The sequence below is a fragment of the Quercus lobata genome, chromosome 12, assembly GCF_001633185.2.
Source record: "Quercus lobata isolate SW786 chromosome 12, ValleyOak3.0 Primary Assembly, whole genome shotgun sequence".
NCBI lineage: Eukaryota > Viridiplantae > Streptophyta > Magnoliopsida > Fagales > Fagaceae > Quercus > Quercus lobata.
The window spans coordinates 12023630-12040276 of NC_044915.1; the positions used below are offsets into that span (position 1 = coordinate 12023630).

Below are 16647 nucleotides of genomic sequence, written 5' to 3' on the forward strand. Positions count from 1 at the left end.
TCTTGTCTCTGAACAATAAACCGTTCTGGCTGACTCATGAAAATGTCTTCCTCCAAGTCACCATGAATGAATGCTGTCTTCACATCTAACTGCTCAAGATATAGATTCTCTGTAGCCACCATTCCCAATACCAGTCTAATTATTGACATTTTCACAACTGTAGAAAATATTTCTAAGTAGTCAATGCCCGTCTTCTGCTAGAACCCTTTGACAACTAATCTGGCCTTGTAGTGTTTGCTACCATCATGCTCACTCTTTATTCTGTATACCCACTTGTTGTGCAAAACATTCTTTCCTTCTGGATATTCAGTCAGTTCCCATGTTTGATTCCCCAACAAAGAATCTATCTCATCCTTTATGGCTAACTCCCACTTACTTGAATTTTCATATTGCAATGTTTCATCATAACACTTTGGCTCACCACCATCAGTCAATAGGAGATAATTTAGAGTGGGTGAATAATGCTGTGGAGTTCTAATGATCCTGGAAGATCTATAGACTTCAGCTATAGGTGTACTTTGATCTACCTGTGAATTTGCATTTTCCTTTTCTTCTTCACCCCCTTTCTAGATAGTATTTTCAGTTAATTCATCTAAGTTAACGAACTTAGATTCTTTTGATCTATCTCTGTAACATCCACCACTACAGTTGATCTATCCTTGTACATAATTTGTTCAATAAATATCATATTTCTACTTCTAATGATTTTTTTGTTTTGTTCATCCCAAAACCAATAGCCAAATTTCTCATCACCATAGTCAATAAAAAAACACATTTTAGACTTTGCATCAAATTTACTACGAGCATTAGAATCAATATGAGCATAAGAAACACAACCAAAAACTTTTAAATGGGAAAACTTTACCTCTTTACCACTCCAAACCTCTTCAGGAATTCTGAACTCCATGGGAACTGATGGTCCTCGATTTATCAGGTAAGCTACAGTACTAACAGCATTAACCCAAAAAGTTTTTGGTAATCCAACATGCAACCTCATGCTCCTAGCACACTCATTGAGAGTTCTGTTCATGCGCTCAACCATATCATTCTGCTGTGGTGTCCCAGGAATGGTCTTATCCATCCTAATTCCATGTGCAGCACAATACTCATTGAACCTCCCATTTATGTACTCTCCTCCATTGTCTGACCTCAAACATTTTACTTTCAAATCTGTTTCTGTCTCAATCATGGCCTTCCACTTCTTAAAAGTCTTAAATACATCAAATTTATTTTTCAGAAAATAAACTTATACTTTTCTACTTAAGTCATCAATGAAAGTGATGTAGTACCTTGAACCTCCAAGGAATGCAACCAGAGAAGGCCCCCACAAATCAGTGTGTACTAACTCCAATTTTCCAGCCTTCGGTGTCCTACTAGTTTTCAAGAAACTCACCCTTTTCTACTTTCCTAAGATGTAGCTTTCACACATGTCAAGATTAATAGACTTCAGTTCTGGTAGTTTCCCTTTTGACAATAGCATCTTCATCCCATACTCATGTGACCAAGTCTATAGTGCCATAAACTTGCATCAGTACTTGCTTCAGCAACTGCAATTGTATCTCTTGGACTTGAGGTCATATACAGAGTACCAGTTTTCTTTCCACGAGCCAATACCATGGATCCCTTTATAACCTTCCAAGTACCACCAACAAATAGTATTGTATGCCCTTCATCATCAAGTTGTCCTATAGAAATCAGATTCCTTCTCAGGTCAGGAATATGTCGAACCTTCTGCAATAACCAGACAAACCCATTGGGCAATATAATCCGAACGTTTCTCATACCTACAATATCCAAGGCTTCTCCATCAGCCAAATACACCTTACCAAAATCACCTTCAACATAGTTCTGTATGATTTCTTAGTGTGGAGTGGTATGAAACGAAGCTCCTAAGTCCAAAACTCAATCATCAAGTGGACTATCTACAGCAAGAAGTAGCACATCCAGTACCTCATTTGTTACAGTATTAGCAGAATCATCATCAATTTTTTTCTTAGGGCTTTTGCAGTGCCTCTTAAAGTGGCCAGCTTTGCCACAGTTCTAACATTGTACCTATTAGCCAAATCTAGATTTACTTCTATTCCGATTGGAATTTCTAGATTTTGATCTACCCTGATTTGAATTTTTGTCATTACCTCTACCTTTTGTCTCAAGTTTTAGGGTAGAACCAAACCCTAAGGTTTCACTTGCATCTCTTCTACGAATCTTCTCAGCAAAAACTAGATCTCATATGTTATTGTACTTCAACTTTTTTTTTTTCCAGTAGAATTGCTCACTACCATTCTCATAGCCTCCCAATTGTTTGGCAATGAAGCCAAAACCATCAGTGCATGGATCTCATCATCAACATCAATTTCTACAGAAGACAGTTGATTTATGATGGTGTTAAATTCATTTAAATGTTGTGCTACCGATGCATTCTCTGCCATCTTCAAATTGAATAGTTTCTTCATCAGATGCACCTTGTTGTTTGCTAATGACTTTTCATACATACCAAACAAAGCCTTCATCAAATATGTTGTGGTCTTCTCCTTCACGACATTGTGTTCAACAGACCTTGACAGAGTTAATCTAATAACTCCAAGTACCTGTCTGTCAAGAATAGTCCATTCATCATCTTTCATAGTTGTAGGTTTCTCCCCTAAAAGTGGCAGGTGCAACTCCTTCCCATAGAGGTAGTCCTCGATTTGCATCCTCCAGAATCCAAAGTCTGTGCCATCGAATTTTTCTATTCCAGACGTCTTTCTTGTTTCCTCTACCATTGCTCCTACTCAAACCTAACCCTAGGCTCTGATATCAATTGATGGGAATATTAACGAAATTCCCAGACCTGTGAGATGCAAAATAGGGAAAAAATATACGTCAAAGAAAAAAAAAATCATACACAGTATTTATATGGTTCAGCAATTTGCCTACGTCCATGAAGTTGCAGGAATTTCACTATTCTCAGGGAAAAATACGGAGTGCGGCAATACAATTTTTCTCTCTAAAAAACGATATCAAAACCCTAATCTTTAAAACAACAGTTTTTAGATCTTGCGCATAGGATTCACAATGGGCTACAAAAAAGGGGCCAAAAAATCTCCTATTAAAAATTGTAACAATATTATTTCGAGTCAGATCATAATCTAGATCAAACACAACTAGGTTCCACAAAACCCAACAGATGTAAAGGTTTTGTCTAGAAATTTTGTTCAATTGCTTACTCTCACACTAGGAGAGAAGGTAACTCAATTGCTCATAGTCTGGCTAGATATGCCATTAATATTCCAAATTTTTTAGTGTGGATGGAGGATATCCCACCACAATTTCATTCTCTAGTTCGAGCTGATTTTGATAGCTTACATTAATAAAAGTTCCTGTTGTTCTTTCTCAAAAAAAAAAAAAAAATTTCTTTTTCACATGTTAAAATATGTTGTTTGAAACATGGTACCTAAAAACATTTTTTGCACTATAAGTACTTTAAACACATGTTTTCATAACACTTTTTAAACAACAGTTTTCACATCATTTTAAACAACAATACTTAAAAGCTACTACCAAACATGCTATAAATAAAAATGAATAGGTTTGCAATATGCTAGCTATAACTCCCAAATCCATGATGTTGTGTACAAAACTTCTAACCAACATTTTAGAGCTATATACTTGGTGAATGTTGCACAAAAAGATTACATACCCAAAGAAATAGTTAGATACTAAAAAAAAAGAAAGAAAAAAAGCGTGATGTAAGATATTGGGCTAATCCTAAACTCAAAATAATGTAAAACCTAATCTATTTTTATTGCAAAGCTTAAATGCACCTATTTCAAAATGTTTCAATGTCATTAAGTAAGCATGTTAAAGACTGAATGTCTTATTGTATTGAATTATGCAAAAATAATGTATAAGAGACGACATCTAGGCAGTGTGCTATACAAGCAATTAAAGTCCAATATAATAGTGGGTTCCAGTTAGCTCAATTGGTAAAGTTTTTGATGGTTGAATAAGGGATCTGTGATTCAATCTCCGCCTACACCAAAAAACCGATTGATGTCTTGGTCTGATAATAAAAGAGCTATCATCAGGAACAGTCGCCATAAATTAAAACTCTCTCTTAAAAATAAAAAAAATAAAAAAAAATAGAAAGAAAGAAAGAAAGTGCAATACAATAGTACAATAGGCCTAAGCCTGCTAGGCATATATTCTAACAGGGCACATTCAGGATCTAGACATGGTGTAATACCAGTATTGCTGTGTAATAGTGAATTAATGAGTGAGATTGAAAGTTAAAAATTCAATTTTAATCTCAACCATTTGAATCATAAATATTTTTAACCTTTCAATCTTTCACTTTTTTACCATTAATGCTTCCAACTTTTACATCTCACAACTACACAACAATTGCACTGTGCAATTTTTGCACGGATCCAAATCCGCAGATCCCTAATAGATCTATCAATGTCCTTTCTCTCATGCATTTGTTGCTTTGGTTGGCTATCCGAAATAAACTGTACTTTTTTTTCTTTTTCTTTTTCTTTTTTTATGCAAGAAATAAATAAACTCTACTAAAGATAGGTTTGTTATTTGGGTGTATAATGTTGATCTAACTATGTGTTTACTACAGGGAAAGAATTGAAAAAAAAAAAATATATATATATATATATATATAGAATATTAAATATTTTAACACACACATGGAGAGAGAAGAATTGAAAGCATTAATAGATCTATTTGATTGTTCTTTCTTCTCTAAACTGGTGTGGTAAGACTGATTCAAGAAAATGTTTGGTCAATAGACAGGTGGGAGATAGGCTTTATGAGGTTGATTAGTAGTAATTTACCATTTTTGGTGTGATCAAAATGCTCAAATTTAGAGCATTCACATCAAGTCGTGTATTTTTTTTTATATTATAAAAACCTACTTTTTATATTTTACATACTCAATTTTCAATAACACCCACGTCAGATTATCTTTACATTTTATTAAAATATCAATTTTTCTTAATATTTTAAGTGTTTATCTTTCTTCATACACAATAACTATCATTCACTTACTTTCTTCATTCTCGAGATATGTAAAAAAAGAATAAAAAATTAAATGCAAAATGAATAGTGGCAATGTAAATTTACACTACTACTACAGCAATCATATATTTTTACACAACTATTTGTTTTGTTATTGTCTTCTTGTGGTTCAGTTGTGTGGCTGCTTGTATATATATATAACACAGGGTTGTTTTGACGCTTTGTTGTGGTTGTTTTTGTACACATTGTTGTGTGAATTTTAGAATTTTCATTTAGTTTTTTTTATATATAAAATAATAATAATAAAACCAACTCAGTGTGCATGTGTCGATGTGCCTATAATGAAGGAGAGATAAGTGATCTTAGAAGGACTCAAAACGCATTGATATGAAAAGCTTTGTCCACCTTAGAAAAAGACCAAATGTTGACGAGGGATAAGAGCAAATGATCAAAGCATTTTCCTTGATTTTTGCCCTATTATCATAGAAGTAGTGATTACTCGGTGGTCGTAGAATTTTTAGAACAGGACCACCGCTCTTGATGATCAGCGAGGGAACAAGTCAACAAAATCACATGAAGGCCTCGTCGTAAGTTCTTAACACGTAATGCAACACAAACTCTCTGGCCTAGCATTTTTTTTTTCACGTGGCCACTTTTGAGGAATAGAAGGTGTTACCGTGGCAAAATTACAATATGCATGCGAAACAGTCATCAATTGTAAAATGTCACCCGTTTGTTTATAAATTAAATTACACGAACATCCACACTACATAGCACGAAAACTTATTTCCCTCTTAACTTGAACCATTAAAATCCACACCATCATTAAATGTTCTTTATCTAATTGCAGCAGATATGTCAAATTTGAATGGCACAAGATAATTAGTTTTCTGGATTTAAAATTTAAATGTTCGTTAACTCAAATTGGAACATTGCTCTTACCATAAAAAACAATCACAGTTTAGTCTTAGAGTAGAGAATTTTAACAGGCCTAAATTGTTTGATAAAGGGGAGGAAATAATCAAATGGCTCAATTTTGACTATTTTTTCCCGTCTCAAAGCAACTAATATTAGTTGGTTTGAAACGGGAAAAAATAGTCAAAATTGCCAAAGTTGGTAAAGGGTTTAACTAAACATAGCCTGTACTTAAAATTGAAGTGACGTTGCCAGCATTGCTCCTCTGAAATATTCCGAAACGCAATTTGATAAATATAAACAAAGAGTTAAAAAGAAACAATTGAGGTTGTAATTAATTAAATTTGTGACTAGCTAAAATAATATCATTTTTTTTATAGCGAAATAACATTATTTTATTAGGGAAAAAAAAAAAAAGCCAACTCATCTTCTAAAAAAGATTCTTCAATTTTTGAGTATATAAACAAGCTATTTAATATAAGAAAAAAAAAACATCACAAAGAACTCAAATTGAAACAATTTAGGAATAGAAAATATTCCTAAATTGTTTAGTTGTCGAAAAAAAAAAAAAAAAAAAATCTAGCTAGAGAGAAAGAGAGCACCTTGAAGAAAAGCTACACCTAACTTTTTCCCTTACCTTTCCTAACAAAAAGACAAGAGGTAACTCTATTTCACGACAAGGACCGTGAGAAGACTGGTAGAGAAGCCCCATGAAAGTTAGCTGAGTTTTAAAAACTGAAACGTAGAAGATAGTTAGAGAGAACCACCACAAGCGATCGAAAGGAACACAAAAGAAAAAGAAAGAAAGAGGGAGTGGGATGTGAAAACATTTAAAGAAAAGGGACAAGAAGGGTGAGGAGGGAAAACTCTTCTTTGTAAGAAATAGAGGGAAAGGATATAGTTTTTGGTTGCATGTATTGTGTCTTGTTTCTTTGAAAAGAAAGAAGACACATATAGAAGAGAAAGATGGAGCTGCTGAAGAGGAATTTATTTGAAGATGTTGCAATAATAGGGGGGTTGATAGGGGTGCAAATTGTGTATGCAGGAAACTCCGTATTGCTAAGTTATCTTATGGCTCTAGGCCTTGAATCTTTCACCATTGTTATTTTCTCTACCTTTGCTACCTTCCTCATTCTCTCCCCCATTGCCATTTATTTTGAAAGGTTTTTGCGCTCTCTCTCTCTCTCTCTCTCTCACAGGCAAATGCTTGAGATTTGTTTTCTTTTTCTTGTAAGGGTCTAAGTAAAAATGCAACTTTTTTATGCGTGTGTGTTGCAGGGATAGGTGGCCCAAGAAACTCAACTCGAGGTTGATAATTCGGCTGATTTTGATCTCCTTTGGAGGGTAAGGAAATATTTTCTATGTTTATTTAAAACTAAACTCTGCATTTACATTGAAATAGTTAGGAACAAAGGAGTGCGGAGAGATTAAGATGGTTTTATTTGTTTATTCCATTTTTGTGTTTCTTGTTTGTTGGGAAAGTAATAGAAAAACATGAGATTAATGTGACTGACCTTTATTAGTCTGGTAGGATTTACAATGGATTATCCCAAAATTTATTTTTACTATTGTTGTTGTTAGTTTTTTTTTTTTTTTTTTTTTTTTTTTTTTTTTTTTTTGAGAAACTTGTTGTTAGTTAAATTAATTAGTTAGGAACAAAGGAATACAGAAAGATTAAGATAGTTTTGTTTGTTTAGTTTCTATTTGTAGTTTTTTGTTTCCTGGGAAAATAGGAGAATAACAACGGATTAATGTTATTTAATCCATCTTTGTTTCTTTTCTTGTTTCATTTTATCATCTAGAATTTTGGATCTTTTAAAGTGCTCTCTTGCGTCTTCTCCTACTTTGATTATCTGCTATTTATTTCTTTTAATCTTTATTTAATTATATTTTGCTTTTCGGATTTAGTGTTTAAAAAGCTTTGTATATCACGGCACAGAGAAATTTCTAATCCCCCACAACCATGAAAATTATGAGAAATATACTCGATTGATCATTATCAAATAGACCAAAATTAGCTTCCTCACAAGCTTTACATGTGTTTTGGTAAAAAATTAAGCTTTCTTTCCTGATTTTAACGCCGGTTTTCCTTAATTTAAAGCTAAAAGAAGGACAAGAGAAGTTGGAGGAAGAATGGTAGATGGTGGGTGATTTTGAATTTTTACTTTTATATCTTCATTTTGAATTTTATTAAATTTCTTTAAATTGGGTAGTAGGGTTACTTTTATAAGCATAAAATAGTGGGCATCAAAGAATTTTATTTTTGAGGCTATTTTAAATTATTCAATATTTTTATATCTTTATTTTTTTGAAAATTTATTAAATAATTTTCCATAGATTAATAGTTTTATCTTTGAAATTATAAAAGGTAAAATTCAAAATTAAATATCCCGTGCGTTTGACATCAGCTTATTTAACTTTTTGTTGAAAGTATGCTAAACAATACTTGTACTTTAAAAATGTGAGATAAAGTAATTTAAAAAAAAAAAAAAAAACTGTATATAAAAGTTAAAAGCTAATTAAATAAACTGGAAACAAACGAACACCTCGTGTTGTTCTTAAAGTATGAAAACGATGACAAGAGGTTCAGCTTTTTTAAAAGGCCAAAATATAAGCGCTTCTTAATTTGAGACATTGATGATTTTGATTGAAATAGCACCTACTCATTCCATGTTTAACATTTCTTCTATTGTTTAGGGGGGATATGGCATAAAGAAGTCCTTTTCATGTTGAACTAGCTAGTGCCTGAAATTAGTATTAAGAATTTGAGAGAATACATTATTGATATGTCAAGGGAAGGATAATTTTATTAATTTTTCCAATGCGCTTTATTTAGAGGGAGTAAATAAACATTTCAAGGTAGAGTGTGTGGATGGAATAGCTTCTAAAATATCTCTTCCTCTTTGTTTCTTCTCTCTTTGTCCAACATGAGGATGGAATCAATGTTACAAATTTCTTAGCAGCCATTTACACCTTTCTCTCGTTTGGTCCCCTCTGGCCTAAGCTTAGGAAACAAGGAGGGATGCCATTTAAGGTGATTTGCAAGCACATTTTTATGCCTTGTGCTTGTGCTATACTGTCGGTGTGTTTATTCTGTTTTAAAAGTAAGCTAAAAACAAAAATATAGTTGTGTTTAAAAAAAGTGAAACTTAAAAAAAAAAAAAATGTAGGTCTGCTAGATAAGTTCATTGTCATCTAATGGAGGATCTGTGTTCGAATCCTGATTAGTATCATGAATTGATGATAAAAAATCTATCATAGATGCATATGTACATGAACATATTTAAAATAAGTTTTAAAAAATGCATGACAAACCAAACTTTATACATATCATATATATGGTAGTCTTTCGGTCATAGTGTAAGAGTTACTAGATGAGAGTCAATTTACATCACAATCAATCAAACATTTTAATTATAATGAATATGTTGTGGGTCAGGGCATTTTTAACTTTTTACAAATTATTAAATTAATGGGACTTTAGTTCCCCTCCAATGAAAATCTTATGGGTTCCGTGATATAACTAACTTGCCAGATTCTTACTGTTAAAATTAATTTTGAATTGTGTGAGAGTGTGTTTTTGTTTATTATTATAAAAACTCAAACAATCATGGGAGTGATACAATATAATTTTTCTTTTTCTTGTGTTTGTTTCACAGGGTAACTTTATTCCAGTCCCTGTTCCTAAAGGGGATCAATCTAACTTCTCCAGCAATGGCAACGGCCATGCCAAACCTTGCTCCAGGGCTTATCTTCGTCATTGCTTGGGCTTTTAGGTAGCCAATTTGCTTTTCCACTTTGGTATATATTTATAGCATTGTAAAATTTGCTTAGCAATTTTCATACCTAAGAATATTGAGCTAACATGAGACATGGAAACATGAAACATAAGGTTGTTAAATTAAATGAATAAATTTATCTTCTCTTAATAGTTTAAACATTTCGGAGAATCAGTAATTTAATATAGTATCAGAGCGTAGAATCTCTTGCTCTGATACAATATAAAATTATCGATTCTCCTAGTTAAATTTCATATATAGGGTCCTCACTCAATAGCAGCTTAGGTAACCTACACATGAAGGGAAGTGTTAAATCATATGAAAAAATTCACAATCTCCCAATAACTTAAGTTTTTAGGAGAATCAATAATTAAACAGTGGTATTTGCAAAAGTTAATCGCACATGTTAGTATATTTTGTCACATTTTTTCATAACTTGACAATTGGAGCATATGTCATCAAAAAAAATGCTTCGAGAGAGAGAGTGACAGCCACATTATTTGTCTGCTTGTTGATGTAGTTTACAATAATTGCAGATTAGAGAGAGTGAAACTTAGTTGCACGTACAGCAAAGTGAAGATTATAGGTACGTGCCTGTGCGTTGTAGGTGCTCTCATAATGAGCATAATGCAGAGCACCGGTGTCCCAACTGAAGAGTCTCCATTAACATCTCCCTCAGCACCAGTCTTTGATAAACAAAAAATTATCGGTTGCCTCTACCTCATCGCTGCAATTTTTGTATTATCCAGCAATGTTGTATTGCAGGTAACTTCAATTGTTGTTGCTTTCATAAAATTTAGACATGTTTAACATACCCTTTCGATGAATTTATTTTCATTGATTCAATTTTCCTTTTTTTTTTTTTTTTAAATGCACCATATAGAAGTACATTCCATCTAAAAAGAGTAAAGTTCTAAAAAGTTGTATGTGAATCAAATGGTAGTTCTCATAATTTAAGTATGCTTTTGATACGAATATAAATGTTTTATTTTTTGGTAAGTTTATAACAAAGTGAAGATTGACAGGCTACAACAATGGTTGAGTTTCCAGCACCAATATCCTTGTGTGCAATAACATCCTTGATCGGTGTGACTATAACTGCAGCTATCCAATTAATTCAAGATCACAAAATTGAAACCGGTTGGCCACTTGTGAGCGTTGGAAACTTGGTTGCCTATTCTCTACTGGTAAATATCACTCCTTCTCTAATTATTGAGGTCACACAAATTCCTATTTTTGCGTCCCATTTAAAAAAAAAAAAAAAAAAAAAAAAACCTCCCTCTACTTTTGCGAAGTTTAAGAAAGATAATTGCTAAACAATCTTATTCTTGGAATTTTTTTTTAAGCTAATTAGTCTGTAGTTTTTTATGGAAAACCCTTATCGCACCAAATCCCAACCTCTAATATTACAATGGTAAAATTATGTTCATCCCCTAATATCCCAACCACAACCTGGCCTTGAATCTTGGGCTTGCCTATAAATTAAAATTTAGCAAAATGAAGAACGGAAAGACTAGCAACATATAAAATTATATTTGTAAGAAAAAAAAAATCTTTCAAAAATATTCACTTGAGGTTTTTTTTTTTAGGGGGTGGGGGGAATTTTTCACTTGAGGACAAAATTTGAAAGGTCAAAAAATGTAGCCACACCCACATATATGTTACGTAAGAAAACGCATCTTTATGGTGCCACGCACAATAAATTTAAGCTAAAGAGTATTTAATGCCAAAAAAAGGGCTTGATGTTCTTAAATGTCTAATAAAACCAGTTTTTTTTTTTTTTTCCTTCTCTCGGGGTAGTATTCATCGCTTGAGCCAAGCATGTTTTTGAGGAAGAAAATTTGTAAGGTCATATCATATATGTATAGATAGCCATGTAACGCGAGAAAATTAGTACTAATGGGACAAGAAAAATTTTAAGCTAAAGAATGTTTAATTATTGTCCATTTATATAATAATACAAACCATATAAACATTTGTGTATATATATAGGCAGGTGCTGTAAGTGGATCATGTCTAAGCTTCAACAATTGGGCCATGAAAAAAAGAGGGCCGGTCTTGGTGTCCACATTTAGCCCCGTCAGTACAGTCTGCACAATCATTTTCTCTGTGGCCACCTTAGGAGAAACCGTTAATATTGGAAGGTAAACTAGTTAATTTTAGTGCTCATTTGGAATATTTTTTGTGATGCTGGAAAATTTTGCTTTCAATTTATATCTTATTGCTAATCACTCTTACAATGCAGCATTGCTGGTATGTTCCTCATGTTCACTGGCCTTTACTTTGTGCTTTGGGCTAAAGGAAAAGAAGGTTATTATGAGGGGGATGGCCTCGAAAGTGAGTTCGATGCAGAGAAGCCTCTATTAAGTTAATATTGTAGTTAGCAAATGTGTAATAATATGTTTTTCATCGATAAAGATTAGAAGAAAATGGAAAGTAAGAAACAAAAACAGTGACTTTTTCCTAATGTGCCTAAAAGTCATGCATATATGTGAATGATATAAGAGAGCAAGCTTTGGATAAACGTGATCAAAACATTGTTCTAAGTGTGTATAAGCTCCATTCTTTTAATTCTTTTTGCAGAACCATGATGGGGCTGTGCTGTGTTGCGGTTTTTTTTTGACACGGGACACCATTTTGAGTACTCTTTGTAAAGATGGGTATATGTTGCTTGGAAAAAGGAATGGAGTTTAGGTCCTTTAGGAACAGAAATTTCTTCTGCTGCAAAAAACCATTTGAAGTTTTACTTACTAGATTAGATTGTGAAGTAGGGCAAGTGTACTGGAAGCACCCTTAAGAGTAGTGGGTACAAATTGAGCGAAATTGCCTATATATATAGCTGAAACTTTTGGAATCGTTCTCTCCTAAAAACTTTTGCTGACGAACTTTTAGGAAGATCTTTCTAACTTCATCATTCTCTTGTACATCAATTTTGAATCACTAATAAAAATTTCTTGAGAAACATTCTCTAATTGTTTCTTTTTTTCTTCTTTTTTTGGTTTTGGGGTGTGGGAGGAGTCTAATTCGCCAATGTCTATAAGTTTGACATTGTACATATATTGATTCTATTAAGTAGTTGATAACCCATGCAATGCAAGCGAAGGTAAAAAATTAACATAATATGATTTTTTTTTTTTTTCTAAATATGAAATTTGATGATTATGGTAATTACTAATAGATATTTATTATGATTATATTTGCATTTGGAATTATATATGCTAATATTAGGTATTTACTACGATTGTTTGAATATGAAGATTTTTTTTTTTTTTTGGAAAAGAAAAAATTGGGTTAGAGATCCACCAAAGTGATTAACCTTAACGGGTGTGTGATAATAGGTAAGTCCGAAGACTGCTCCTGTCCCTGTCAGTGTCAAAGGGAGATGCCAACCATCTTTCCTTTCTACGAACAAGTATATAAAGAAATATATATTCTACTTTTCAAATAAAATATAATTTGCTCAGATTATATTCTAAGGGAGGGTTTAAATATAAAACAGAATTTAAATTTAATTAAAAATATATATTAGAATAATGACGTGTGAAATTACGAGACCTTAAAAGTTTATTTGGTTCAATAGTATGAAATCAACCAAAAATCAAATGTCTTTGTATAATTTTTTATATATTATAGATATTTTTAGTTTGAGCTTCCTTCAATTATTTCACTATTCCTGATCCCATGTAGATATTCAACTTTTCTTGTGGTCCAAGAATTTTTTTTTTAAAGTCTATAATATACTCTCAAGTGTGTACCCAAAACTTAAGTTCACAACAAATTCAATTATATCAATTATCTAGGAATTAATACAAACTTAACTCTCGCTAAAGAAAATCTCGAATTTTCTCTCTTTTTGTGCATCTGACGATTAAAAAAATTCTCAATAGTTTTTTTTTTCTTGGTTGACACACTGACCTACTACGTGTTCCCAAACTCAAAACTCTAATAGACTAATGCACTTGATGTTGCTCTCATACTAACATAATCGTTTAGAGTTTTAGTGTTGGCTTATACCATGACCCTCTTATAATCAAATTTAAGTTTCTTTGTGTATTCCACTCAACGTAAAACTTGGTTATTAAATTCGGTACCTCTGGGTTTGAAGAATCGCAAGCTATAGAAGCACGCTCAAGTGAGACCAGGCTTGCTTAAGATGTGCTCAAGTGACCTAATGACCTACATCCACAATGAGAAAACTTTTAACGACTACATATTATATTAAGCACTTGTGTTACAATAAACCCAAATGTAAAATTAATATACCAAAGAATATATGAGTAAACTTAGACTAACCTAATGTTAATTCGTTTGCTTTATAAGTACACGGGTCTACAATTGGTTTGGGCTTTGGCCCTAATATATCAAACAACAAAATCCGCTCAAGTGTGATCAAGGAAATCAAAAACTCTGTTATGTTTTTTAAACCTAGTTTTGCTTTCATTAAAAACCCATATTAGCACTTATATTAACCACTTCATGCATGATTTTTTCACAAATTGAGAGGCTAAATATTTAGAGCTATTGACTATTGATTTCTTCCTAGAGCTTTAATGGAAAAACCAACGATGACCCGAGAAAAAAGCTTACTACATCTGCATTTATACTCCAAAAAGACTAGTTAAAACTCAACCATTTTCAGCAGAACAGTTACGGAAAGGCCAAGGCTTTATAAATCATCCAGTCACAAAACAACATAAAAAACAACTCATAAAGGCCAAGCTTCAACCACTAATCAAACACTTAAATGAAATTGTACAAACATTAGTCTTCTGCTTCATAATTTATTTGATTATATAACACGTGACAGCATCACGAACATATATATGTTTGAAGCTTCAGCCCTGCTTCATATATATATGTTCAGTGAAGAAAGTCGTCATTCTTTCAGCTCATCACGGGCATGATATATAATAGCACTATGCCTAGTGTCAAAATCCTTAACAAAATGGTTATTTTTCCTTGCATCAGAGAGATATAGTGGATCTTAAATAAAAAGCTCTTTCATTGCCTCTGGCATGGGTTGGTTTTCCATTATGCTTTTCCAGTAGAATTCTGGGTCTTTTTTGGCATCGTTGCCATTGACAGACTATTGTGCAAAAAACATAAGTTAGCAGAGGAACAATGCACGTGCAATTTAAGCAAATTAAAGCAATGAAAAGACTAATATGCTTGAAGAAAAAACATAAGTTAGAGAATGCATATGTGCAATTTCAACTAAGCAATGAAAAGATTAATATGCCTGAAGAATTTTGGGCAATGAGAAACGTATTATTATTTAGGGTAAACAACATATTTGGTCCCTATTCTTTACACCATATTTCAATTTGGTTCCTAACATTTCAATTGTGTCAATTTGGTCCTTAACCTTTCAATGTTATGTCAATTTAGTCCTTACTGTTATTTCTTAGATGGATATTATTGACATAACAAACGGCCAAAATAAAAAATAAGTTTATTGCCACATTAATGAAAACTAATATTTTATTTTGGTTGTTTACCACATTAGTAATTTCGATCTAAGAGATAACGGCATGGACTAAATTGACACGTCACTTAAAGGTTAGGAACGAAATTGACACAAGTAAAAGATTAGAGGACCAAATTGAAATATGATGTAAATGATAGGGATCAAATACGTAATTTATCCAATTTTTGTTAAGCCAATGCAGTATCGAGTTTAATTCACCCATAGTCCATCGAAGAGAAAACAAACTATAGAGCTGAGATAGATTATCATGTCTTAACCTGTAAGTATCTTTCACTTTGGTCGGCACTTTTTAATTTAAAGTTGTATTTAAAATTTTGGTTAATTCTTTTTCAAATTTGCATGTACATTTACAAATTACAACACAGCTAACACCAATAAAATCACAAATGGTTGGTTTGATAGTTCCCAAGAACCCATAATATCCATGAGATCATAAGTTTGAAACTTTTTACTAACATCTTAGAGCCATCTCCGACTCATAACATGATATATATATATATATATATATATAAAGGAAAATATATGATACTGAACCACAATTAAATTTACGATCGGTGGGGAATCAACAACAAAAGTAGATTTTTTAAACCTTAAAGTTTACAAGATTTGCTCACCACAAGAAATGAAATACTTTTATAAACTATTTAATTTACTGATTTTACATTCTTAAAAGTCCTGAAACTTGATTCATTACCAAAAAAAAAAAGTTCTAAAATTAGAAACCTTTTAAATATTTCCACTTTAAGGTCGTCAAGTATAATAATATAATTAGTGTCATTGTAAAGCTTTAGTGTATTATTGTCATTGTAAAGCTTTAGTGTATCTACCTATAATTAAGATTATCAATTTTGGAGCATCCATGTGATATACATGTTTTAGGTATTTATTACGTGATTGAAGACTAATGGGACCGTTTGGTAACCCTACTCAAAACACATTTTTCATATTTCAAACACACTTACACACATTTCAACACATTTTTTCACCCATACGTATAACAAAAACACCCAAAATACTTTACTCAAACTTAGTTACCAAACAGACCCACCACTATGAAATTTGTTGTGCTTGTACCATTATTGAAATAAAAAGGGTTCGTCCATCACATTTGGAATGTCCCCTTTTTTTTTCCTTTTTTTTTTTATGATGAGAAGAATGTCCTTAATTAAGTGAGACGGCTTTTGGCCCTTTTGGATTCAAATTGTAAACTTAATTTGAGTATGGGACTAATTTTGATTTGATAAATATTTTTTTCATCTCTCCGGGCCATCCCATTACCATCCTTAGCTAAAGGTATAATTTTTCAATCCCCAACATGGAGATAGAGGTGTTAAGGGTCAATAGTTGATACCTTTGAATTGAAACTTAAGAAGTCCAACTTGACCAGAGTCTACGCACAATTATAAGTTAAAGCTACACACGCATATTTAAAATAAAATAAAATAAAAAATTTAACAA

General features: G+C 32.3%; 1 protein-coding gene and 1 non-coding gene across 2 annotated transcripts; one reads left to right on the forward strand and one right to left on the reverse strand.

The window, feature by feature from the left end:
• The first annotated feature begins 6504 nt into the window (after window positions 1–6504).
• Window positions 6505–12281, forward strand: LOC115971898 (WAT1-related protein At5g47470). Its single transcript, XM_031091998.1, has 7 exons — window positions 6505–7085; window positions 7201–7266; window positions 9582–9698; window positions 10238–10466; window positions 10727–10888; window positions 11694–11845; window positions 11947–12281. The coding sequence occupies exons 1-7, from the start codon at window positions 6889–6891 to the stop codon at window positions 12071–12073; spliced, it is 1050 nt and encodes a 349-aa protein (XP_030947858.1). The 5' UTR covers window positions 6505–6888; the 3' UTR covers window positions 12074–12281.
• Window positions 12282–12981: 700 nt separating this feature from the next.
• On the reverse strand, window positions 12982–13113 carry LOC115972658. The gene has a single exon (XR_004087520.1). It is a non-coding gene; the product is annotated as a U6atac minor spliceosomal RNA (small nuclear RNA).
• Window positions 13114–16647: the final 3534 nt, after the last annotated feature.